The sequence below is a fragment of the Dunckerocampus dactyliophorus genome, chromosome 3 (genome assembly GCF_027744805.1).
Source record: "Dunckerocampus dactyliophorus isolate RoL2022-P2 chromosome 3, RoL_Ddac_1.1, whole genome shotgun sequence".
NCBI lineage: Eukaryota > Metazoa > Chordata > Actinopteri > Syngnathiformes > Syngnathidae > Dunckerocampus > Dunckerocampus dactyliophorus.
Genome location: NC_072821.1, coordinates 31,942,658 through 31,967,880, shown reverse-complemented (window position 1 = coordinate 31,967,880; position 25,223 = coordinate 31,942,658). Strand labels below are relative to the sequence as shown.

At 38.9% G+C, this 25,223-nt stretch overlaps 2 protein-coding genes across 2 annotated transcripts in view; both read right to left on the bottom strand.

The window, feature by feature from the left end:
* Window positions 1-7,757, bottom strand: part of gch1 (GTP cyclohydrolase 1) — a 28,334-nt gene extending 20,577 nt beyond the window's left edge. The window contains exon 1 of the mRNA XM_054769619.1: window positions 7,333-7,757. Within this exon, the coding sequence (XP_054625594.1) occupies window positions 7,333-7,720 (388 nt within the window). The 5' untranslated portion in view covers window positions 7,721-7,757. The remainder of the gene's footprint in view (window positions 1-7,332) is intronic.
* A 6,640-nt stretch (window positions 7,758-14,397) lies between these two features.
* Window positions 14,398-25,223, bottom strand: part of wdhd1 (WD repeat and HMG-box DNA binding protein 1) — a 40,393-nt gene continuing 29,567 nt past the window's right edge. Inside the window, exons 24-26 of the mRNA XM_054771954.1 lie at window positions 23,786-23,928; window positions 18,168-18,303; window positions 14,398-14,763 (exon numbers count right to left, since the gene is read on the bottom strand). Coding sequence (XP_054627929.1) covers window positions 14,581-14,763; window positions 18,168-18,303; window positions 23,786-23,928 — 462 coding nt within the window. The 3' untranslated portion in view covers window positions 14,398-14,580. The remainder of the gene's footprint in view (window positions 14,764-18,167; window positions 18,304-23,785; window positions 23,929-25,223) is intronic.

The following is a 25,223-nucleotide window of genomic DNA, read 5'->3' as shown; positions in this document are numbered from 1 at the left end:
CCATCATGTGTGACAAGGTTCTTAACTCTCGTTACATCAACTGTATGCAATAAAAGTAAATCATTGTATTATTTTGTTCATAATGTTACATTTTCTCATATTGTTCAACATTTGATCAACAAACATATTGATGAACATATTGATTAGGCCTGTCACGATAACAAATTTTGCTGGTCGATAATTGTGCTATAAATTATTGTCGATAATCGATGATATCGACTTTTTTTAGACTATTTTTTTCATTAAATTTGTATGCCATGTCACATTTGAACCACACGATGGTACTCAAGTATAGTGTACCTGTGTGAAGTTGCCTATGTGGCACTCTCGAATAGGAAAAGGTAACTCTTTATTTTACACAGCTCACAATGAACTTCTCAACCCCATTGAAATCACGGGAGGTCACCCCTTCACATACCAATCCTACTCATGGTGTCATAAAAGGGGAGGCTGTTCCAAAGTTTTGGCGCAGCCACAGAAAAGGCTATGTCCCCTCCAGTAGTAAATCGAGAGTGGGGGACCGACAGGAGCAGTTTGTCTGCAGACCTCAGGGCCCTACCTAGGATGTGGGGCTGCAGGTACATGGGGGCCGTTCCATGCAAGCATTTAAAAACCAACAGTAGCATTTTAAAATGGACCCTTTGTTTCACTGGGAGCCAGTGAAGAGCTGCAAGAGATGAGAATGAGATGAGAAAATTTGATTCACTTAACCGCTTCGGTTAGCGTCAGACCTTCTGGAACGGATTAATGACGCTAACCAAGGTTCCACTGTCATAAATTATTCCTGACTTAGAAAAAAGATGGAAACCCAACACTCAACCCCAAGGCCAATGTACTTTATTCTGCTTTTGTGCCCTTTCAAATCATAGAAACTATTTATGAAATAATCTTTCTTATGGGGTACAGTTGTTTAGTTTTTTAAGTCTAGGAAGGCCAGGAATCATCAGACACTTAATAAATAATTCAGGGTAACCTCGGTTAGCGTACGCCCCGATTAGCATGTTTTTCAGTAAACGTAGAAAATTCCCGGCAAAATTTGCCTCGGTTTGCATACATTTTCGGGTTAGCGTACAATATTGCGCACGTCTTGTCCTGTTATTGATATTTGCATTAGTCCAACTGTGTTCCTAATCTATTTTTAATCACAAAACCTCCTTGTTAGCAGCTTGCTAATACATGGAAACAGGAAGTGGAAGTCAGCTCCATCGCCCACCAACGATGTCATCAGCAGCTGACTCGCAAAAAAACACCTTTTTATAGTTTGACAAGAATAACACAATTCGAAATGCATATAAATGGCAAAGGAAAGGGATAAAGACATGGAAGCTTACTTTTACCTTCATTGAGGACATGATGTGTGTTTTGTTTTTGAGTTATTTCTTGAATTCAGTCGTGTTTATCACCTTCTTTATCAAAATGCTGGCACTTGCAAATGTCTTTGGCTCCATAGTGGGTTATTTTGCAGCCGTGAACAAAATAAAAGCAGAGCCGTGAGATGAGGAACGTTACTGAATTCACGGAATAACTCATGGCAAAACAGGAAGGTGGTGTCTGTGTTGATCTCGCTGCCACATCATGTCTTTGTAAATAATCACGTCTTCAATTCAGGCAAAAGTAACCATTTATCCCTTCTATTCATCATTTACATGCATTATGAATTGTTTTCTGCATGGAAAACTATAAATGTAAAATCCCAAAAACGTGCTTTGTGTGAACATTTTTGGCTTTCGGGAACGGATTAATTGGAAAAATGGATTCCGTTTGAGTAAATTTCAGTTAGAGTCGGACCTTGTGGGACGGATTAGTGACACTAAACCAAGGTTCCGCTGTGTAACGACAATAACAGTGGTATTACCACATGAACAACCCTCAATTGTACCCTAGCGATCACGCTGCTGGCGCAGGACACATTAGGAGCTGCAGCTCTTTCGTTTGTTGCTGCCGCCATGTCTAATCAGGTAGACAAAGGTAAAGTATGATCAATCCTCTTTGGGAACTAAGCACATCCTGGTCCACATGAATGCACTTATTAACTTATATTTAATAGTTTTACAGTCCTCGTCACGGTTTTGATTAACATATTAGTAATAGGCTAAAAGTAAGCTTTTCCTCCTGATACTTGTGTTGGTCATGTGTTGGTCAACAAGAGGATTTCAGGTACTTGTTGTGATCAAAGTGAACCCATGACCGCTGCGCACACACACGCACACACTTGAACACACTGATTAAACAGTCCAGTTCAACTGAATGCTTTAACTCTTCATAAACATTTGGCGTTTCTGTCCTCAAACAGCTACGGTGTTCTCAGCTTTCCAATAATTCCGAGGGGAGGCTCTTGCTGCAGCCAATCAGCACAAAGCACGGGCACCCTGTAGATTCAGGATTCAAACATACCGTGGCCGTTACCAGTGGTCATCCTCTGCTGATCACATGTGATGAGACGTGCTTGCTCATTGCGACCATGTCTGCCTCATATGTTTGAGGAGTCTTGCATACAAAAACCTGTCATTCCTATTTTTGCTATGGCCTCATATCACATAAAAGGACCCAACAGTACAACTAAACTGCCTCCAGATGTGCTCCAAAAGATGCAGACAAGAGGGGGCTTCACCCTAAAGCAGTATTTCCCAACCTTTATTGAGCCAAGACACATTTTTTTACATGAGAAAAACCTCACGACACACCACCAAGTATAGGTATATACATTATATTACAATAGTATTTGCTGGGGTTGCCTCCTTCGACCACCCGCCCACAAAAGTGTTTATTTTTAACATGCTAATCAAGCCTGGGCCACTGTCCCTCACTCACGGTGCAACCAAAAATATCAGCACACAATGTAAGTGCATCACGGGTATCGGAATAAACACTTACACACAAATATACATGCAAAACAATATTTTATACACATGCATAACCTGCAAGGTATGCTGGGCAACCTCCTGCTGGGAAGTGTGTGCCTGTCTGTGCAATTCAGGATTCACCAATGTACTGTAAAGCAAATGTAAGGGGTTTTCTATAAACAGCACAAAATGGCTTCTTTTCCCACGAATAAAGAAATAACATTTTGATCAAAAATCTGTGCATTTGCGGGATCGCGAATATGCAGGGATCCACTAAACGCTTGTTAATTGTGTACCTTCTTCCATCTAGTCCAAAGTGCGGCCCGGGGACCATTTGCGGCCCCCGGCTGTATTTTTACTGGACACGGCACATTCTAAAAATACAATTTAACAAGAAAACTGAAAGAAAAAATACAACAACAGCAAAATTCAGCAGTAATTTTACAGGAGTAAAGTCAAAATATTAAGAGAAACATTTTTTTTATTTTTTGAGAAAAATGTTGTAATATTATAGGGTAAAATAACGTCATTTTAGTAGCATAAAGTTGAAATATTACAGAAAGATTTTTTGAAAAACAAACAAAACAACAAAGATGTCATTTTTGGAAAATTTGGTAGCAAAAAAAGTCACAATATTACAACAAGTCAAAATATATACAAAGTAAAAGTATTATAGGAATAAAGTCATAATGACGAGACAAAAAAAAATAGCTGTTGAAATAGCTGGAAAATTAAAAACATTAAAAACAGCTGTGAGTTTACCAGAATAAAGTCATAATATTACGAGAAAAAAGTTGCATTCTAACAAGAATTTTTTTTTTACGAGAATATATGAAAAACAAACAAAGCAATTAATAAATTTACATGGAGAAAGGTGTAATAAAGAAGAAAAAAACAAAGAGTAAAGTTGTAAGTTTTGGGGAACATTTTTTGAAAAAGTTAGAATGTTAAGAGAATAAAGTCAAAATTTTATGGGAAAAAAGTCACAATAATATGAAAATTTATAAAAATTAGTTTAAGAAGAAAGTTGAAATATTTGGAAGTTTGGAAAAGTTTGGAAAAATAGCAAAATTGGGGGGAAAAAAATAGCAAAGGTCAAAGGTGACACTATTAATAGACTTTTTCACCTACCGTATATGCCAAAACTGAGATGCAGTTTTTTTCTTGAAAGATATATAACTTCTTAGTGTAACTTCTCCATGTGTTGCTTTACAACATGTCAAAGTGGTCCTTGCATCCTTTCATTTTTCACTCTGTGGCCATCGCTGGAAAAAGTTTGGACACCCCTAGTGGAAGAGCATATAATTGATCTGCCTGTCGCTACACGCGGCTGGCCAACATAGATGGTAATGGTAATGGTTTCGTTTTATGTGAACACGCATACAAGTTACAATGGAATACATCACATAGTGCAACTCGCAGTTCCACATGTCCAAAAGGACTGAGAAGAAGCAAAGCTTATTCAATCCGCAATACATTTATTCACTTCCTGTGTTTCCTGAACAAAGATACATTATATGTAATTTGTGTAACCATTAATGTACTGATTGGGAATCATCATCACCGCCCTCTTACACAAAGTGTGGAGACGTTGGTCCAGGTGGTGCTGAAACTGCTTTAAACATGTCATGTGACTTCTGCAAGATGCCTGCAGGATGTAAATCTTCCCTTGAAGACTCTGGACTTGCAGCTTTGAAGAGAAGGCTGTGCTTAGGCTGCTTACTGGACACGCCAATTTCACAGTTTTACCCTTTCTTTCTTTTTTTCTTCGACTGCCTGAAAACGCTTAGCGCGAAAAGAATGAAAGACAAACTTCCACTTCACAATAACGTGCAAGTAAATACGTAGATCTTTCGTCATGACGCCTGTGACAGCTGGGTGTCGAGTAAATGTTTTAAACCCATGAGATGCTAGTATTCTATGCCAGATGAGACAGTGAGGGTTGAATTTTTGACAGAGCTTTCAAGTTAGACCAGGACTTGCCAAAGTTTTTCCAAAACTTGAAAAAGCCAGAATGACAACACCCAGCGATTGCAGATGTCCGGTGCCGGTCCCAAGCTCTGATAAATGGCAGGGTTGCGTCAGTAAGGGCATCCGGCGTCAAAAATATGGGTCAAAATATACTAACCAATTTAAAAATAAAAAGCCTACATGTCAGATTTGGTTCCAGGCCAGACCATAATAAGTGAATTTCCACAAAATAGGATTCCTTATTGATACATGAAATATTTTTGTAGTTAGAGTATAGAAAACCTGTTTACGACAGTCTAAATACGGTTTTTAACATTACTAGAGCCCTCTACACATGGAATACCACCTCTATATATACCTAGGGGAACAGAGTTGGGGGCGGATAGGAAGTGACAGAGTTCAGAGACGAGTTTTAGCTTGGCGTGGGTTACGACCGCAACAGCAGCCCATGTTTGGGAATATTGTGTCTATTGTGAGATCATTCAATCCTGCAATGAAAGCCTTTTGTTCAAATTGCTCAATCTGGTGCTTGTGTGTCTCATCCAACATTACACTAACATTACTGACGCCTAGTGACCAGTGTAGGATACTACGTCTCTGAGTGCATCTTCTGAATGCTTTATATTTGTATTTCACTTCATTAAGCCATTTTTATGCTTGAAAATGCTTACGTAAATATGTAAAATATGCATTTTTTGCTAATAATAGGCCGTATTCAACCACAAAACAGCATGATTTATTAATAGATTAATAGACTGAAGCCACAAAATTTGAAGCGTGAAGTGGCGAGGGATTACTGTATAAATGTTTGGGTGGTCTGAGACCCGCCTGCATAAAAACCTGCAATTGGCGGGGGTTCCCTTCCAAGACCCTCAGAAAATGGCAAAAAAACACAAATAATGGCTGCGCCCATAAAAAGCCCTAAAAATGCTTATACTCTGAACCAGGGGTCACCAACACAGTGCTCGCGGGCACCAGGTAGCCCCCCACGACCACATGAGGCGCCCGCAGGCCTGCTTTTCATTCAGGTTTTCAGTTAATAATGTGAGAACACTACAAAGAAAAGTATTCTGAAACATAAAATGTGAGTTGTGGATACCAGCATTTTGTGAAAGTTTTGGTAAAACAAGCATATTTGATCTGTTTGGGTTGAAAAAAGGTATGAAAATCATTCCAACAAAAATGAGTAGCTCGTGGCCATTTTCATTTTCTAAAAGTAGCTCTCGCAAGAAAAAACGGTGGTGACCCCTGCTCTAAACCGGAGGTGTCCAAACTTTTTCCACATCATACCACATGAAAAATGACAGAATGCAAGGGCCACTTTGATATTTTCTAAACCAATACATGTACATACGTGTGCTATTCATATACTGTATATTTGAAGAAAACTGCATCTCAGTTTTGCCATATAGGTGAAAAAGCCTATTATTAGTACACACTTCGGTCTTTGCTCTTTTTTTCCCCATTTTTGCTGTTGTTTTTTTTTTTTTTTAATTTTCCAAATATTTCAACTTTGAAAATAATTTTGGAACATTTTTTCTCATAATATTTTGACTTAATTCTCATAATATTTGGACTTTTTTCCCATATTATAACTTTTCCCACAACCTAATTTTCCAAAAACTTTATTTTGGTTTTTTTTCTCATAATATTACACCTAAAAAAAAAAAAAACAACATTTCTTTAATTTTTCAACTCAATGCTACTGAAATGACATTTTTTTTCCTCATAATATATTGAGTTTATTTTCATAACAATGCAACTTTTGGTCTTGTTAGAAGCCGCCTTTTTCTCTTAATGTTTTGACTTTATTCTTGTAAAATTACAGCTATTTTTCCATTTCTGCTGTTGTTGTTTTTTTAGTTTTCCAACTATGTCAACTGTCTTCTTGTAAATTCTCTTATGATTATGACTTTATTCTCGTAACATTATACATTTTTGCGCAATCTATTTTTCCCAAAATTACATCTTTATTTGTTGCTTTGTTTGTTTCTCATATTCTGATTTTTTTAACATCTTTTTTCCTTAATATTTCAACATTATGCTACTAAAATAAGGTTATTTTTCACATAATATTATGACAATATTCTCGTAAAATGTTGACCTTTCTCGTTAGATTCCAACTTTTTTTTAATCTTTTGACTTGATTATTGTAAAATTACTGCTCATTAATGCAGGGTTGTTTTTTGTTGTTTTCTTGTTAAATTGTATTTATAGAATGCACCATGGGCCGATAAAAAAACAACCATCGGCCACAAATGGCCCCCGGGTCATACTTTGGACACCACGGAGCTAGTGTCTTCAGCAAGTACGTTTTTTTAAGTACAAGAAAAGTTACTAGAATGCATTTCAGTGTAGTTTATGTTTATAACACTGATGAAAACATTATTTGGGTAAGGTTTAGTGAAAAAATAAGATAGATATAAAGATATTTTTAGTATCCTCCGTCCCACTTGGGTGAGTGGAGGAAAAACACCCCCCAAATGCTTTGGGAGGCTTTGGAGGATTTCAAACTCACCGATGATAGTCTCCTGGTAGCCCTTGGTGAAGAACTGCATGGCAGTTGCGGCTCTCCAGGGAGTTTTGACGAGTCCTTGGCGCTGAGGGTCCTCCCCGAGCCCCCTGAGGATGGTTGTGAAGGCAGCGGCTAGGGACGGCAGACTCATTTCGTTGTCCTCCACGCTCCTGGTGCGCTCCTCCTTCCAGCTCTCCATCACCGTCGACCGGTTCGACTCGGACTCGACGGCCGGAGTCAGGGAAGCAGCAGGTGGTCTTTTCACCATCTCGTCCAAGTGTCCGTTGAGCACCGAGCTGGTGTCTCCGGTGTCTTTCTTGTCGTTCGAAGTGTAGTGAACCGGCTTTGAGTGTTCTTTGGAAGTGTACTGAGCTTGCTTTGAGTGTTCCATTAGGGTTTCTTCACGCTGCCAACCTGCTGAGTCAAACCCGTTCGGACTTTGATTGAAGCAGATGTGTCAGCGCCACGGCCATTTATACCTGCGGATTACCCCATGGGGAGTTCTGATAGGCTGGTAGGCTCCCAGTGGGCGGGATCACGCTCCTTTCTATTCATATAGGACACAACAGCTGGAGGAACCCTTCTACTGTAGATTAGGGGCGTCCAAAGTGTTATATTAATGAAAAAGCTACATACAAACTCTATTAACTTTGCTTTTACACATTTTTTACCATTACAGAGTGGTTAACTGGAACACAGGAAGTGAATGAACTATTAGTAAGAAAAGTATCGGATAAGCTCTGCTTCTTACAACTCCTTTTCAGACAAGCTGAATTGTGTTATTGTATGCATTTTCATGTTTTCTTTTCTTTTTTTTTTTTTTTTTTTACCGGTGGCGCATTCTAAAAATATTATCAAACAAGAAAACTTAAAAAAAAAGGCATAATGAAATGAGAAAAAGTTTAAATGTTAATACTAATAACTCTGCTAATATAATAAGTTGTCACCTAAAACACTTGACTGACATGCAGGCTGTTTGTTCCTTACATCAGAGGTGTCTGGGTGACATTTGCGGCCCGCGCCTGTTATTTCATTCTAAATATATAAGAATATCATCTCACAAGAAAACAGCAGCAAAAATGAGAAAATCAACAGCAATTTTACAGGAATAAAGTCAAAATATTCTGAGAAAAAAGCTGTAATCTAATCTAGAAAAAGTCCTAATTTTCCGAGGATAAACTTGTAATATTGTGAGGAAAAATGTCATTTTACTAGCATAGAGTTGAAATATAAAGAAAAAAAAACGACATTTTTTAAAGTCCTAAAATTATAAGACAAACAAAACAACAAATACATTTGTAATTTTTGGAAAGTTATGTTGTGTGTTGTGTTGTGTTATGTTACAAGAATAAAGTCAAAATATTACGGGAATGAAGTCATAATACGAGAACAAAAAAATCTAAAAGAGGAAAGCTGAAATAGTTAGAAAAAAAAACAAAACAATTACAAAACTGCTGTAATTTTATCAGAATAAAGTCAAAATATTGACAGAAAAAGTCATTCCAACGAGCTGAGAAGTGTTGAAATTTAAAAAAAATATACTTTTTTGAAAGGTTTCTTCGGACATGTTGATGTAGTACATTTGTCAGGAGTGGCGCGAGCCAACGCGAGTGTGTGGATCCCAGTGCAGAGGAAAACGGTCCATTCAATAACAAAAAGTATTTAATAGAACAAAGGGTGACCTCCAAGGGAGGAAAAATGTACAGCAACACACAGTTGAGTCCAAAAGGTTAAAAAAAAAAAAACTGAAAACACAAAAGGCTGACAGGGAAAAATGGCAGAACAGTGGAAAGAAAAATACTGCTGGAAAAGCCCAGCAGGAAGCAACGTAGCCTTAGCGAAAGCACGCAGTAACTGCTGGAAGTAACGAGCAGGGAAATACAACTCACAAACACTAAAAGCCAGAAAGCATGGGTACAGGTACAGGTACAGGTATGGGTACAGGTACAGGTATAGGTACAGGTGCAGGTACGGGTAAGGGTAAGGGTAAGGGGCTGGGCTGAGCGGTGAGCAGGTGAAGCTGGAGGTCCAATCTGGCTGCCATGCTGAAAAGGATCAGGTAGGTAATTGCTTACAGGTGAGATCAGGTGGCTCCGCCTCAGCAGCACAGAGTCTGTACTCACTCAACATTAAACTGTTTCTGTCAGCTATTACCCTTTTCATCAGCAATTATAATATATTTTTTCTATTATGACTGTTCTATAACTCATCTACAGTGATTATGAACCTTGACTCCTGTGTACCACATTGTTATACTGCCTTATCATTTTCCTATGTCTTTTAAAATTGGCAAAGAATGCATTTGGAATACAGGAAGTGAACAAATGCATTTGCGATTGATGTGAAACAGAGAGGGGGGTAGGATTAAATAAGTTTAGCTTCTTTCTATGCCTTTTGGGACAAGTGGAGTTGTGAATTGTAATATGTGACGTATTTCAACGTAACTTGTATGCATGTTCACAATAAATTAAACCATTACCAAAGGTGTAATATTATGAGAAACAAACAAAACAAAATAGGTTTTAAAATTTGGTTGTGGAAAAAGTTATAATATTACAAGAATAAGGTCAAAATATTATGGGAATAAGGTTATAATTACGAGAAGAAAATTTGCTAAAAGAGAGTTGAAAGTGCAGAAAATTAAAAAAAAAAAAAAAACAGCTGCAGTTTTACAAAAATAAAGAGAAAAAAATTATTCTAATGACAAAAAGTTTCAAATTTAAGAGAATAAATATTATAATAAATAATAATTATAATAAATGTTATAAAGAAAAAGTCATGTCATTTTAGTAGCGTAAAGTTGAAATATTAAAGAAAATAAACATTATTTTTTTAAGTCATAATATTAGGAGAAACAAAATAAAGAATAAAGTTGTAATTTTTTTAAAATTTGATTTGGGAAAAAAGTTATAATATTGCAAGAATGAAGTCAAAATATTTAGGAAAAAAAGTCATAATTACGAGAAGAAAATCTACTAGAAGGAAGTTAAAATATTTGGAAAATGTAAAAAAAACAACAGCAAAAATGGAAAACAAAAGCAAAAAGCGAAGTTGATACTAATAATAAGCTTTTTCACCTACAATATATCACAAGGCTGAGATGCAGTTTTTTCTTGAAATATATAAAACCATCCTAGCATATCTACAAGCATCTTCAAGTACAGTACTGGAGGAGGTGGCCGGGGACCGGGAAGTCTGGCCGCGACCAGGACCCAGATAAGCGGAGGAAAATGGTTGGATGGGTGGATGGCGTATGATGAGCAGTACATGTGACACCAATTTCACATGTTCTTCATGTACGGTACACCTGAGTTACAGCTGAAAGGAGGCAATTAGCCTTCTCGTATAAATGGAAACATAGAATTAGGACTGGTTTTATGAATCACAGATTAAGCTATAGGAGATACACATTATCTCCGTCTGTTGACTGCCGCCTGGCAAAAAATGTTATGTCGACATAAGCAGTTGACCATGTACAGCACACCTACAAAATTGTACAGTACAAAATTTAAGACCCAATTTTACGTTGACAAAAAGAAAATTGCAAGAATTTACATTTTGCCCTGTTGGATATTAAGGAGTTTCTAAGTAGAGCTTCAAAATGCAAACAGAAGAAATGGGAGTGCGCCGAAAATATTTTTGAGCAAGCAATTTGTTGCAAACAAGCATTAAAGTGAAATAGGCTGTTCATCAGCTGATTAAAAGTTTAAGGCCACAGTTAAGAAAATAGAAATAAAATGTTCCAAAAAGGACTCAGTAATGGGTAGCTACGCCATTCTTCTTCATAACATCAAAAATTGGTTTAGGCATGCTTGATGCTAGTGTTTCCAGGAGGCTAGTGGGAATGTTGCTCCAAGTGATAAAGATGGCTTCACGGAGGGCATCCACTGTTTGGAACTGATGTCCATTTTTGTAAACTTCCCTTGCCATCCATCCTCAGGGGAACATGCAGGATGGTCCAAAAGAGTGAGCTTATTCCTCTGAAAGAAGTCCTTTGTCAGGCGGGCATTTGTCCTGTTGGAAAAGCCCGTCATTACCACGCAGACGAGGGCCTTCAGTCATGAGGAATGCCCCCTGCAACATTTCCACATAGCCATCTGCCGTTTGACGCCCCTGCACAACCTGGAGCTCCATTGTTCCATTGACGGAAAAAGCAGCCCAGATCATGATGGCGCCCCCTCCACTGTGCCCTGTGGAAGACATCTCAGGTGGGATCTCCTTGTCATGCCAGCAACGTTGGAAGAAATCAGGACCATCAAGGTTCCATTTTTTTTTCATCAGAGAATAAAACTTTCTTCCACCTTTTAATGTCCCATGTTTGGTGCTCTCGTGCAAATTCCACACGGCCGACGACGGTCCCATGTCTTGACAGCCAATCAGATACTCTGGCTCATGTCCGATTACATTCTTTTGGGTCTACCACATGACTCTTTTGTTCCATAACCAACAGGATGTTTGAAGAAGTCTCAAATGACTGTCTCACTGCGTCCCATCTCAGCAGCAATGGCGCGCTGCTGCAGGCCTCGCTTATGCAGCTCAACAAGAACTTGATGTGTTGGTCAACATAAACAGGTTCCACTGTATTAAGAGTTGCTGGATTTGAATGTACACCATGGGGACCCATGCCAATCTGTACTGCTATCTTTCTGTCACGGCTGTCGCTATCAGTAATTTCCATTTCTTCCCTGAATCACAGGACATCACTACCCTTTCTGCACTCAGTGCCAGCGCTGCTGTTAGTCCAAGTGTCATTTATTCATTTTTTTTGTCCATCTGCTGTTTTGTGGATTACTACCTGCCGTTCAGTTAATTGCCCACCCTCTTCTATCAGTACCTATCTCTTAAACCAACCACTAGTAGGCACTGTTGTTATTGTGGTTGCCATTTGGGGTTATTGCTTTTTGTTATCTGCTATCTCTTTCTGGTTCATGTTTTTGTCTTCCCTCTGTGCCCAGGTTAAACCAACCAGCTGCTATTATCGCCTCTTGTCACCCATCTTCCCCCTTTTTTGTCTTTCTTTTCACAATAAGGCATACAGATCACTCCTATTGTTATGACTGACAGGTAAAGCACGGGAAAAACACTGGCACAGTATTAAAAAAAGGGGAGGATGGTGGGACGCGATACTGAAAATCATGATTTAAAAAAAATTATACTCTCAACTAAACTGCACATGCTGGAGTGGCCTTTTATTGTGGCCAGCTTGATTGTGGCTCAACAGCAGCTTGATATACACTTGGTGGATGGATTATCTCGGCAAATGAAACAAATTTAGACAGATTTGTGAATATTTAAGAAAGAGATAGGCCTTTTGTGTACACACAAAAAAAAGGTTGACATCTTTGAGTTTAGCAAAAATAAAAGCGCCGCTTTATATTTTTGCTGAGTGTAGATCAAGGAAGGGTGTCAAAACTGCAGCATGTAGATGTTTTTAATTGGCTCAAAGCACATTTTAAAAATATAATTTAACAAGAAAACTTTTTTTAAAAACCCAGCAAAAATAGCAAAAATCAGTAGTAATTTTAATAGAATAAAGTCAAAATATTAAGAAAAACAAGCTGTAATCTAACAAGAAAGTTTTTTTTTATTTTTTTAGGAAAAATAATGTAATTGTAGTAGCATAGAATGAAATATTAAAGATTTTTTTGATACGTTGTAATATTATGAGAAACAAACAAAATGGTGAATAAAGTTTAATTTTTGGAAAATTAGGTTGCGGAAAAAGTTATGTTAATGTTACGAGAATGAAGTCAAAATATTAAGGGGATAAAGTCATAATTATAAGAATCCCAATTTATAAGAAGAGAGTTGAAATAGTTGGAAAAAAACCCAGCATAAATACAAAAATCAGCAGTAATTTTAAGAGAATAGCAAAAATATTTAGAGAAAAAAAGACATTTTAACGAGGGAAAAATGTTGCAATTTTACGAGAATAAACTCTGAGGAAAAAGTTTAGTAGCATACAGTTGAAATATTAAAGTTGTCATTTTTGGAAAATTAAATTGGGGAAAGTTATAATATGAGAATAAGTCAAAATATTGCAGGAATAAAGTCAAAATATTCAGAGAGGAAAATTCCTGAAGATTATGAAGAATGTTGAAATACTCTGAAGATAAAAAAAACAGCAAAAATGGGAAAAAAGAGCGAATTTGATAGTAATATGCTTTTTCACCTATATGACAACATTTTTCTTGAAATATATATAACTTAACAGTAATCACCAACCTTTTTGAGCCCAAAATATAATACAATATATACAATTATAAATATATATATTGTATATATATTTAAATTGTTCAGACATATATTTATTTTGTAGAAAGATTTTTAAAGTAAATTACAAAGTGACCCCTATTTAAAGCTTTGTCTTTAAATACAAAGCCTTGTGTTATTATTGGCTCTTGGCGTCGACGTTTCAGCTATCTCTCATTGTGCCTTTTGTTCTATTTTTACTGTTTTTAGAAAATTTATTTCATTTCTGCAGTGGCCTAGAGGAAGACCAAAGAGGAGGTTTATGGATGTAGTGAAAGAGGACATGAAGGTGTGAGAGAAGAGGATGCAGAAGATCAGGTTAGATGGAGGCAATTGATTCGCTGTGGCGACCCCTGAAGGGAAAAGCCGAAAGGAAAAGAAGTGATGCAATGACAAATGAGCCATGGTCCGCAGATGGCCCCCGGGCCGCACCTCGGGCACCCCTACTTTTGTGGATCTCCGTCAGGGTCGGGCTTGCGGCGTCGCCTCCATGAGCAAACTACAACTCGGGTTGTTGGCTCAGTTTCGTGGGCGAGCGATGGTGGTTGAGGGCAGAGGGGCTACGTTACAAGTCAGTCCTAACGAGCAGCGTTTTTTGGAGGTGCAGGTCTATGGAGTTATATTTGAGCCTTAATTTTGAGGTAGCAAGATCGACTAGTGGCTCGCAATGGACGGGTTGGTGACCCCTGCTTGACAAAACACCAAAGTGGCCCTTGCATCCTTTTATTTTTCACTATGTGACCCTCGCTGGAAGAAGGTTTTGACACCACTGGTGTAGTTTCTGGTGCTTCTGAATAATTAAATAGGACGTAACATTGCTTTTTTTTATTGAACCATTAAAAAACATAAAAAGCAGCACGCAAGCAAAGTATTCATAACGCCAGCCATTGGGGGTGACTGACTTTTAAGAACCAGAGGACATCAACACAGTCAATTTGTTGGGAAGACTAAACACAGTTTCTCATTTGAATCAGAACTGAATCAGAACCATCAAGCCAATCAGTTCTTGTGAAAAGCAAATGCAGAAAGCTTGGAAGTATCCAATGCTTTCTTCTTCTTGGCATTTTTTTCATCAGCATCTGCTGGCCCAATTTCATTTTCCACATCTCCTGCCTCTGCTCGCTTCCTCTTCTTCAGGTCCGTTGCGTCGACAGTCAGGCCTTTTGCTCGCTCTGTCCAGGACTGAGTGAAAGAGGGCAAACACGTGTTAATTATGACACCACACAAGTGGAACGTATGCATGTGGTCGTACGCGGGCTCTTAGACAATGACTAGGGCACACGCGGCAACGCTCAAGCATGCACTTGCAAATTGCATCCTGTCATGTATAATCACAATTGACAGACTGCGTCTCTTTTGGCCCGCTGGCTCTTCTTCTCCTCTTGCTTTTATTTAACCCCCACTCTCTTTCTGAGCAGAGACAAAAGGAAGCACTTCACTGAAGGTAATACAGCCAGCATGAATCATCAAGGCACACGCACCGCACACACTCTTCACCTCTACGTCTTCAACACTCACCTACTCTGCTACTATAAACCCCCTAGCCCAAATATTAAATGCTAATAAACATATTTATATCTATGTGGGCACGCTCAGTATAGCGAAACCTCGGTTAGCGTACGCCCCACTTAGCATGTTTTTCGGTTAACGTCAAAAATGAGCGGTTTGTGTACAATACAGTGCACATCCTACTATAATATCTTTGTTTGCATGGAAACAGAAACCGTCTATGACAGGGGTGTCCAAAGTGCTGCCCGGGGGCCATTTGCAGCCCGCAGCTGTTTTTTTATTGGCCTGCAGCGCATTCTAAAAATATAATTTAACAAGAAAGCTAAAAGTAATTTTACAAAGACAAAGTCAAAATATTCTAGGGAAAAATAATGTTATTTTAGTAGCATAAAGTAAAAAAATATATAATAATAATAATAAAAAATTTGTGATATGAAAAAAAAAAACAAATAAAGTTGTAATTTTTGGAAAAATAGGTTGTGGAAAAACTTCAATCAAAACAGCAAGAGAAAAAAGAAAGAAAAAAGTCGCAATTTTAGATGAATAAGCTTGTAGTATCAAAAGGAAAAATAATACCAATTTAGTAGCAAAGAGTTGAAAAAGTGAAGAAAAAATATGTGATTATTTTAAAAGTCGTAATATTATGAGAAACAAAACAAAATAAAGTTGTAATTTTTCGAAAATTAGGTTGGGGAAAAATTTATAATAGTATGGGAATAAAGTCAAAATATGACAAGAAGACAAATTTAGGAGGATTATAAAAAAAAAAAGTATTTGGAACATAAAAAACACTAGTAAAAAAAAATTTCCATCCATCAATTTTCTGTGCCGCTTATACTAATTAGGGTCGCAGGGACTCGTAATAGTATGAGGAAAAATCATTTTAGTAGCACAGAGTTGAAATATTAAAGAAAATAGTTTTTTTAAAAAAGTCGTAATATTACGATGAAACTAATTCAGGTGTCCCTGCTTACGAGAGTTCCAAATTAGGCGAATCAAAGGGTGGCATGGGTGGCAAAAAGAGGGTGGTGGGGTGGGGGGGAATGACACTGCATGTATTGAAATGAAAAAGTGCAAAGAGCATGCATGTCTGGAAACCAATGTGGAGAGCTAAGCCCTACCAGACAAAACAAACAAACAAACAAACAAACAAAAAAACCCTAACAGAAAGAGAAGCAGGTCTTACTGCACTGTTCTCCGGAAGCTTACTGATCAAGTCTAGTCAGCTCATAAATCACAAGTGCTCTAGTAAGCCTGGTGATTTACCTAAAACACAGCGAGTCATCCAGCCACACGTACCATTCTCGTGTTTGGTTTTCGGCAAAAAATCTTGTCCAAAACATATCTGGGTTTTCCTACGCTGTCTGGGTTGTTGTACGGCCAAACATCGAAGCTTACAAACTATTCATTGATTTCAGTTCATGTATTAAACAGGAAGCATTCAAAGCAACATGTTTTGGGTATCAGGATTCATTGGATTTACATCCTTTCCGATGGGAAACATTGTTTGGGTTTTTGCACCATTTGGAACGGATTAATATGAAAAACAGAGATACCACTGTACTACTAATACTATTTTTAGATGTTAAATATACCACACAGAAGAAACTGTGGCTATGGGACAACACGGCAGTGCCCCCAATAAACAAACAATACACAGATTCAATTGTGAAACCGGTTCGTTGAGTGTAAGGGGAAGTAGCTGGAATCCGTCATGAAAAAGAGATTCTAATCTGACTTGAACAGAAAATCATTTGAGTCTGTCGGCGTCACTGTTTCGCAGTGTTATCACGAGATCAGTGCTTTGTGCCCTCGCTGCCCATAGCGCAGGCAACAGGGTTTCCAGGCAACAAGTGCCCCCTCCCCTACCCACCAATTCACATCCATGTTCTCCCCATCCAGTAGCACGTCATCCAGCTGCCTGCTGAGAAGCTTGATGAATGCAGGGTCAGGATCAGGTTAGTGCGCCAAACACCCATTTATGTCTGCCAGTGCTAATACACTATTTCATCCCTTGTAAGTTGGCCACTTACAAACACATGCACAGTCCAGAATGTTTTGCTACGGTATAGTGTACCAACAAAAAAATACATTAAAAAAACCTAAATAAAGGTTGTAAATGAATTTGTATTTGATTGAGGGAAATAAGTATTTGATCCCAAAGCAAAACAAGGCTTGGCACTTGCCGGAAAAACAAAGTGCACACATCTCAGGAGGGATTTTGGTCAGAGAAATATCCCTAAAGCAGAATGCTTCTACCACAAATAGTCGTGCGGGGTGTCATAACATATGTATGTATCGCTCTTTTCAACGAGCGGCATGTATTGTGTAATATTCTACTCTGGTCACTAGGTGTCAGTAATGTTACAATGACGAGACAATAGCCACCGCAGTAAGTAATGTACAGAACAGGAAGTTGGGGGAAAAAAAACAAGGAACTTTCCCAATGCTGTCTATCGAGGTGTTACTTCATGTCTAGAGGGCTCTAATAATGTTAAAAACTGTATCTAGAAGGTCATAAACACGTTTTCTATGCTCTAACTTTGCAGAAATTCGCTTAAGACGGTCGGGTCTGGAACCAATTAACCAGGACAAACAAGGAATTACTGTATTGCTCTTCTCAACCAGCAGTTTCTGGGGTAAAGCACTCACAGCTGACTCGCTTGTAATGCTAAAAAAATCAACAACAAAAAGAAGCGACAGAAGAAAGCTCATTTGTATATCTAAACATATTTGTTTTGCTTTTTTTTTTTTTTTTAAACTCACTTTTTGACTCCTCCTCTTTCCGACAGCGAATTATACAATTTTTCTCTTACATTCTGTCTCTCTGGCACAGTAAATCTACCGTAAAAATTCTGGTCTGTTGAAATGTTTATACTGTAAGTTGGCAAACAAAATCACATAATGAAATCGATCAGAGACTTACTTTCCACACTTTCTCTAATTCGATATGCATTTAATGCTTTTGGAGAGGATGCAGTAGGTATCAGCTGGTAACAAAGTTAGCTAAAACCATGAGATTCAAGCAAGAAAATATCAAGTTATCCTTCATCAAATCAATATTTTGTGTTTCATACCAGCCGCTCCTCAGCTGACAGACTCCTGAAGCGCCCCATTGCCTCCTTGATGATGTCCGTCTCCTCCAGATCAGGGTGGTCTGCTATGATGTTCTTCCGGTTCTCCTCCGACCACAGCTGAAAGCCTGTTTTAGGTCTGATAGTCAACAAAAGACTCAAGTGAGAAGAAGACCCTCCCACCTTTCTGCAAGTGTGTTTCTGCAACATGAAGCTCAGTGAATAAGCACTAAAAGACAGGATGATACCTCTTACATTAATCTCACTCTTAGATTGGTACTGACTTTAATTTTAATTAAAGAAAAAAACAAGCAAACAAGACATCAGTAAACAACAATAAAGGAGTGAATTATGCATAATTTATTTAATGTTAATCTTTGCAATTTGTCAACCTGTATTTAAGTTTTGATGAGGAGTGTACCTGGATAGACCTGAAAGGATTATCACTCAGCGAGCAATAAATTATGCATAATTCACTCCTTTATTGTTGTTTACTGATGTCTTGCTTGCTTGTTTTTTCTTTAATTAAAATTAAATACAGATTGAAAAATTGCAAAGATTTACATTTTGCACTGTTGGATCTTAAAAAGACAAAACATGTTTTAAGTAAACAATTTATTGCAAAGAAATCGCGCTGACAAAAATGTGGCCTGAATGTGATTTTGTGTCACACTGTCACGATCTCTTGATGGCAAAAGCAAAAAAGCTTTCTCTCTTTGAACGCGGTGGGATTTTCGAGCTGAACAAACAAGGCCCCTCGCAGCGCGCCATTGCTGCTGATGCACTAAGGCAGTCATTTCAAACTTCTTCAAAGATCCTGACGGTTATGAAACAAAAAAGTCAAGTGGTAGACTCCAAAAAATGCCAGCCGAAGGAGCTGATTGGCTGTCCATCAAGACACAAGACCATCCTCGCCCAAATGAAGGTTGTTACTGGTGCCGAGTGCAGTCCAATAACCATCAGACAGCATCTGCGAGAAAAGAGCCTCCAGAAGAAAAAACGTCTTGTTTGGAATTTGCACGAGAGCACCAAACATGGGACATTCAAAGGTGGAAGAAAGTTTTATTTTCTGATGAGAAAAAATGAAACCTTGACGGTCTCGATGGCTTCCAACGTTACCGGCACGACAAGGAGATCCCACCTGAGATGTGTTCCTCACGGCACAGTGGAGGGGGCACCATCATGATCTGGGCTGCTTTTACAACAATGGAGCTTCAGGTTGTGCAGGGGCGTCAAATGGCACCCGGTTATATGGAGATTTTGCAGGGGGCATCCCTCATGTCTGAAAGCCTTCGTCTGCGTGGTAACAACTGGCTTGTTCCACAGGACAACGGTGCAGTTTACAATGCCTGCATGACAAAGGACTTCTTCCAAAGGAATAAGCTCACTCGTTTGGACCATCCTGCGTGTTCCCCTGACCTAAATCCAATTGAGAACGTATGGGGATGGATGGCAAGGTACGTTTACAAAAATGGAGATCAGTTCCAGACAGTAGATACAGTCCGTACATTCCCACTAGCTTCCTGGAAATTCTGGCATCAAGCACACCCAAACCAATATTTGAGGTGAACTATTTCAATTTAATGGTTGTTTGCTTATTCAATTTTTTTTGCCTCACTCCCATTTCTTCTTTTTGTATTTTGAAACTCCACTTCCAACCTCCTTAAGCTCAAACACTGCATGTAAATTCTTTCAACTGGTCTCAAAATTCAGATCAGGAGTATATTAGTCCGTAGCCTACGTGAGAAGGCTACGGCATATAAATGCCTCAGTCTAGACGATAAAGACGTAAGCAGGTTGGACCCGCAAATCGGTTTGGAACTGCATGATGAAATCTGCGGTGTGTGCATGTGTATTGAGAACATTGTATTATTGTCGAAACATTGTAAGGGTGGTTGCTCGACTGAAGGCAGATTAATGAAACAAGTCTGGCTCAGTTGAGTAGTATATTTGCAGGGCTGGGAAAAAAAGGAGCGATATTTAGTTAATATTCTGGCCAAAGTAGAACATCTCCTAATAAGATCTGGTAAAATATAAGTACTCATCAGATACACATATACTGTACTAGGGATGCTCCGATCAGGGTTTTATGCCGATTCACTCATGGCTTAACTGTACATTTTTTTATCGAGGAAAAGACTTCTTGAGACGTCATCTGTACTTCTGTGAAGAAGGTGTCGGACGTTTCGCTCCTCATCCGAAGAGCTTCGTCAGCGAACTAATAACTGCTGGTAGCCTAGGCCTTAAATACAGTAAGAGTGGGTATTGGTATTGGTATTGGTATTGTATCTATGGCCTTCCAAAAATTCACAAGGAAGGGTTTCCCCTCAGACCCATTGTCTGTAGCATTGACTCTACCACGTACAATGTAGCGAAATATGTAAAAACAGTCTTATCCCCATTGGTAGGCAACACTGATCATCATATAGAGAACACAAAAGGGTTTGTGGCGAGCATCAAAGACCTCAGATTGGAGCCAGAGGAAACTTTGGTGTCTTATGATGTGACTTCACTTTTCACATCTGTCCCCACCTCAGCAGCAGTCTCGGTGGTGAGGAAGAGACTGCTCGAGGACTCAACTCTGCATCGGAGAACAAAACTTAGTGCTGACCACATCTGCCAATTACTGGAAATTTGCCTTAACACTACATATTTTCAGTTTAGAGGGAAATTTTACAGACAAATCCATGGTTGTGCTATGGGCTCACCAGTCTCACCCATAGTGGCGAATCTGTACATGGAAGAGATGGAGAAACAGGCTCTCACATCCTTCTCAGGGACAAAACCAAGGCACTGGTTTAGATACGTGGATGACACCTTTGTCATAATCAAAAAACAAGAAATTCAGTCTTTCACAGATCACATCAATGCGGTGGACACCAATATCAAATTTACTCGCGAGGACACTAAAGAAAACCAACTAGCCTTCTTAGACTGCAAGGTAATTATAGGAGAGGACAGACAGCTACTTACAGAGGTCTTTAGAAAGGCCACACACACTGACCAATACCTGCTTTTTGAATCGAACCATCCACTACAACATAAACTAGGGGTTATTAGGACCCTCCAACATAGAGCGGAACAAATACCAACTAGTGCTGAGGGAAAGAAAAGGGAGACACAACATGTCCAGAGAGCGCTCTCAACCTGTGGGTACCCGCGATGGGCTTTTAACAAATGTCAAAAGAAGAGAGTAGGGAAAGAAACCCAAAAGCCCACAGAAGCAAAAAGGAGAGGAGTGGTAGTCCCTTATGTAGCGGGGGTCTCCGAAAAACTCCAGAGGATCTTATGGCAACACAAAATTCCTACCTATTTCAAACCAGTAAATACCCTGAGACAAAAATTAGTGCATCCTAAAGACAAGGCTCCAAACCAGAAACAAAGCAATGTGGTCTATTCCATCCACTGTAAAGATGAGGAATGCAAAGAGCACTACATTGGGGAAACTAAGCAAATGCTCCAAAAAAGGCTTTATCAACATCGCAGGGACAATTCTAGTGGTCCTCAATCAGCAGTACATCTACACCTTAAAGCTACCAATCACTCTTTTGAGGACAGCGAGGTAAAGATTTTGGCCAAAGAAAACAGATGGTTTGAAAGAGGAGTAAAGGAAGCTATTTTTGTCAAACAACAGAACCCATCATTGAATCGGAATGGTGGTTTGAGGTTTAATTTGGACCCTGTGTTCAGCAGGTTACTGAGACCAAAACCCACAGCTCTTAGTCTTGCAAATGAGGTGAAGCCAGGGCCGAGCCAGAACAATAGATGCTAACGAGCCAGTATCAGAGTCGTTCATACCCAATTCAGGGAGCGACACTTCCCTTTTATCGGAGGTGTTAATAGCAGGATAGGATTATACCACTACTCCGCCCAGGCTTAGTGTAAGGAACCAATAGGAGGAGGGTGTTGGCACACCAATTCCGCCCACTCTTACTGTATTTAAGGCCTAAGATACCAGCACTTATTAGTTCGCTGACAAAGCTCTTCGGATGAGGAGCGAAACGTCCGACACCTTCTTCACAGAAGTACAGATGACGTCTCAAGAAGCCTTTTCCTCGATGGACAACTCCTGTACGACTGAGAGCCTACACAGATGTACATTTTTTAAATTATTTTATAATGACTAATAACTTACTGAGGATGAGATGCCTTCTTTAAGGAGACTTTCGATGTGAGACTACACTATCTGGTGAAGCTCTGGCAGTGCTACGTCTGTGCTTGTACAGGCGAATGTTACCCAGTGTTTGCTGCATACGCTGGTGTTTGACTGCCTTCTTTTAATTCTCTGCTGTGAGCCTCGAAAACGCACCATATTCCGCCAAGTGGTTGTTCTTCAAATGTCATATTAAATGCACCCAACGCGGGATATTTTTTCAAGGCATGCGTTGCATGATGCAAACGTTACATCACTCTTACAAATCACATAAAAGGCATTGGTTGGCGTATTCCGATCACGTACTTTTTGCACTGAAACTGGACGATACTGATTGGTGGCTGATTGATCGGAGCATCCTGACCATATACAGGGTTACTCAAAAAGAATTAATCAATTTCACTGCGCAATATTACATTAAGGAAAAGCAATGGAAATCTCCAGCCAAGTCACAAGTATTCTACTCACAATCAAGTTTTATTTCATGTCTTAAAAGTGTTAATGTGCCCGTCACCTGCAGCACGGGGAACATCCATGCGATAAGAGAATTTCTCTCAGACGTGTATTAGCATAGCACTATCCACTGAGTTGTTGTCGCTGTTGTTATTCAATGTTTAAGGTCATTGTGGTTAGTGGGTAGCAGTGGAATATAAACAAGGTCTTTTCCATATCCCCACAAGGAAAAAAAAAAAAAAAAAAATCACACACGGTGAAATCTGGGGCTCTCGCAGGGCCAAGCACATAGAGCAAGGTCTTGGGCCCCCTTCCGACCACTGTTGCTGGTGGAACGACGTGACTACAGCGCCCCTATGACAGCCATTCAAAACTCCTTCAAATGGTCGCTGACTCATTCCATGATGATGCTTGAGAACCGACGCAATGTGTCATGAAATTGGTTCATTATTTTTGTAATATATAATCAGCATACATTAGGGACAAACAATACTGTATACATTAAGATAAAATCGCTTATCTGAAGTCAAAGAGGCTCTCTCTGTGTGTATCGAGTATGTCAGCGCTGACTCTTGTCTGTTTAGTCTTATCTGAACATTCCCCTGGTTGAGTGTGTGTTTGTATTGGAGGGTCATTTGAGGTTAAAAAGTGTGTTTTGCATTCAAAGTAAAAAATTAGCTGCATTAGTCACACTGTAGTGTGGAACCTTGGTTATCATCATTAATGTATTTCAAAAGGTCCTCTAACTGAATCAATTTCCTCCCATAAGAAATAATGTAAAAAAAGCCCCTCCTTCAAGACAAGTCCTGAACAAAGACCTTTGCCATGAGTTATTTCTTGAATTCAGTAGTGTTTCATCACATCAAGTCCTTGCTGACTTCCGCTTCCTGTTTCCATGCAGTAGCACGCTAACAGGATGCTAACATATTGTACCAGAAAATGTAGGCAAACCGAGACAAAAAGTTGGTGTAAGTTTTCGACGTTAACCGAAACACATGCTATTTATATCTTGTACCTTTTAATTTCGGACTTGTCAGTCGGTGAGGGAGCTGTCGCCAGGTCAGGCTGCTTCTGTTTATCTGCAATGGTCTCCAAGCTCTCCCGAGTCTTCTTACTGGCTGCCTTTGCACCGGTCATCTGCAGCAGAGTAGATTGTGCCTGAAAGGAAAACAAGCAGCAATGATTGCACATGTTGGGTTTTTCCTCCCCCTCTTTCCTTTTATTTTGTCTTCGATATTGACTATAACATGACATCTCACATAAGAAGCAATATTATTTTCATATAAAAAAAAAGGCATTGTTATTTTGCAGGGCCTATATTTATAACTTCAGTTCTAGCATTTGTTCCATTAAATTGTATATCTTTATTCCCAATAGTCTATTATCGTCATTTAGTAGCATGTCTCTCGGCTGCACTGCTTCCAGTAATGTACATGTATGTTTGTATTTTTTTTTTTTTAATTATAGATTTCAGCTTCTATGTGTTGCCATGTCAATGTAATCTGCCCAGGGCCTTCAAAATCAGTACTGCTGCCCCTTGTCACTTAAACACGGTCTGAAAATGATGTCTGAAAGCCTATGCCTTGCACTCAGAGTTACACAATGCGCTTGAATGCATCGGCACATTAACAGCACATTGCTGAATTGAAGAAAGAAGACACCGTGTTGTTAATTGTTCTGTGCGTGTTATATGTTTTTACATCATTTTTGATGTCTTTGTCATGTTATTAGATATGTACTGACTCTGAACTGCTCCAGATGATGTTGTAGTGTAGAGGTTTGAAGTTGTTTAGAGATAATGTATTTGATGATAAAGGGTTAGCTGGGTTACTTGCTTTAGTAATAGGTATTCATCTCCAATTCCGTATTGTGTATTATATTTACATAATATATATATTATATATTACATTTTTGTATATTATTAATGGTTTGTATAATCGTGACGTGATAGTAGTGGTAATAAAGAGGTGGATTGGGTTGCTTAAGTTCCCACTGAAGGCCCACGTACCAAATGCACCGCCTGCCACTGCAAATTACAAGACTATTAAGGGAAATTCAATGTATTGTATAATATGCTGTATATATTATGGAGGAGAGATGACGGGGAGCACAAACACTGCCTGTGCCACTGAGCTGAGGCTGGGTGGGTTTCGGGGTCTTTTTTTTTAAAAAAACGTCAGGATGCAGCTGGTTCATTTTTGCTGTTGTTTCCAAAGACCAAGTCCTTACAGACTGAGCTACTGCCGGCCCCAATTATGACAATTAATTAACGAGGAGACCACAAAATCAGGTGTCGAAAGCACAGACCACGGCTGTTTTTTTATCGGCCCGTGGCACATGCTACAAATATAATTTAACAAGAAAACAAAAGCTAAAAAATACAAAGCAAAAATGGAAAAGTTGCAATTTAAAAGAATAAAGTCAAAATATTAACAAAAAAGTTGGAATTTTAT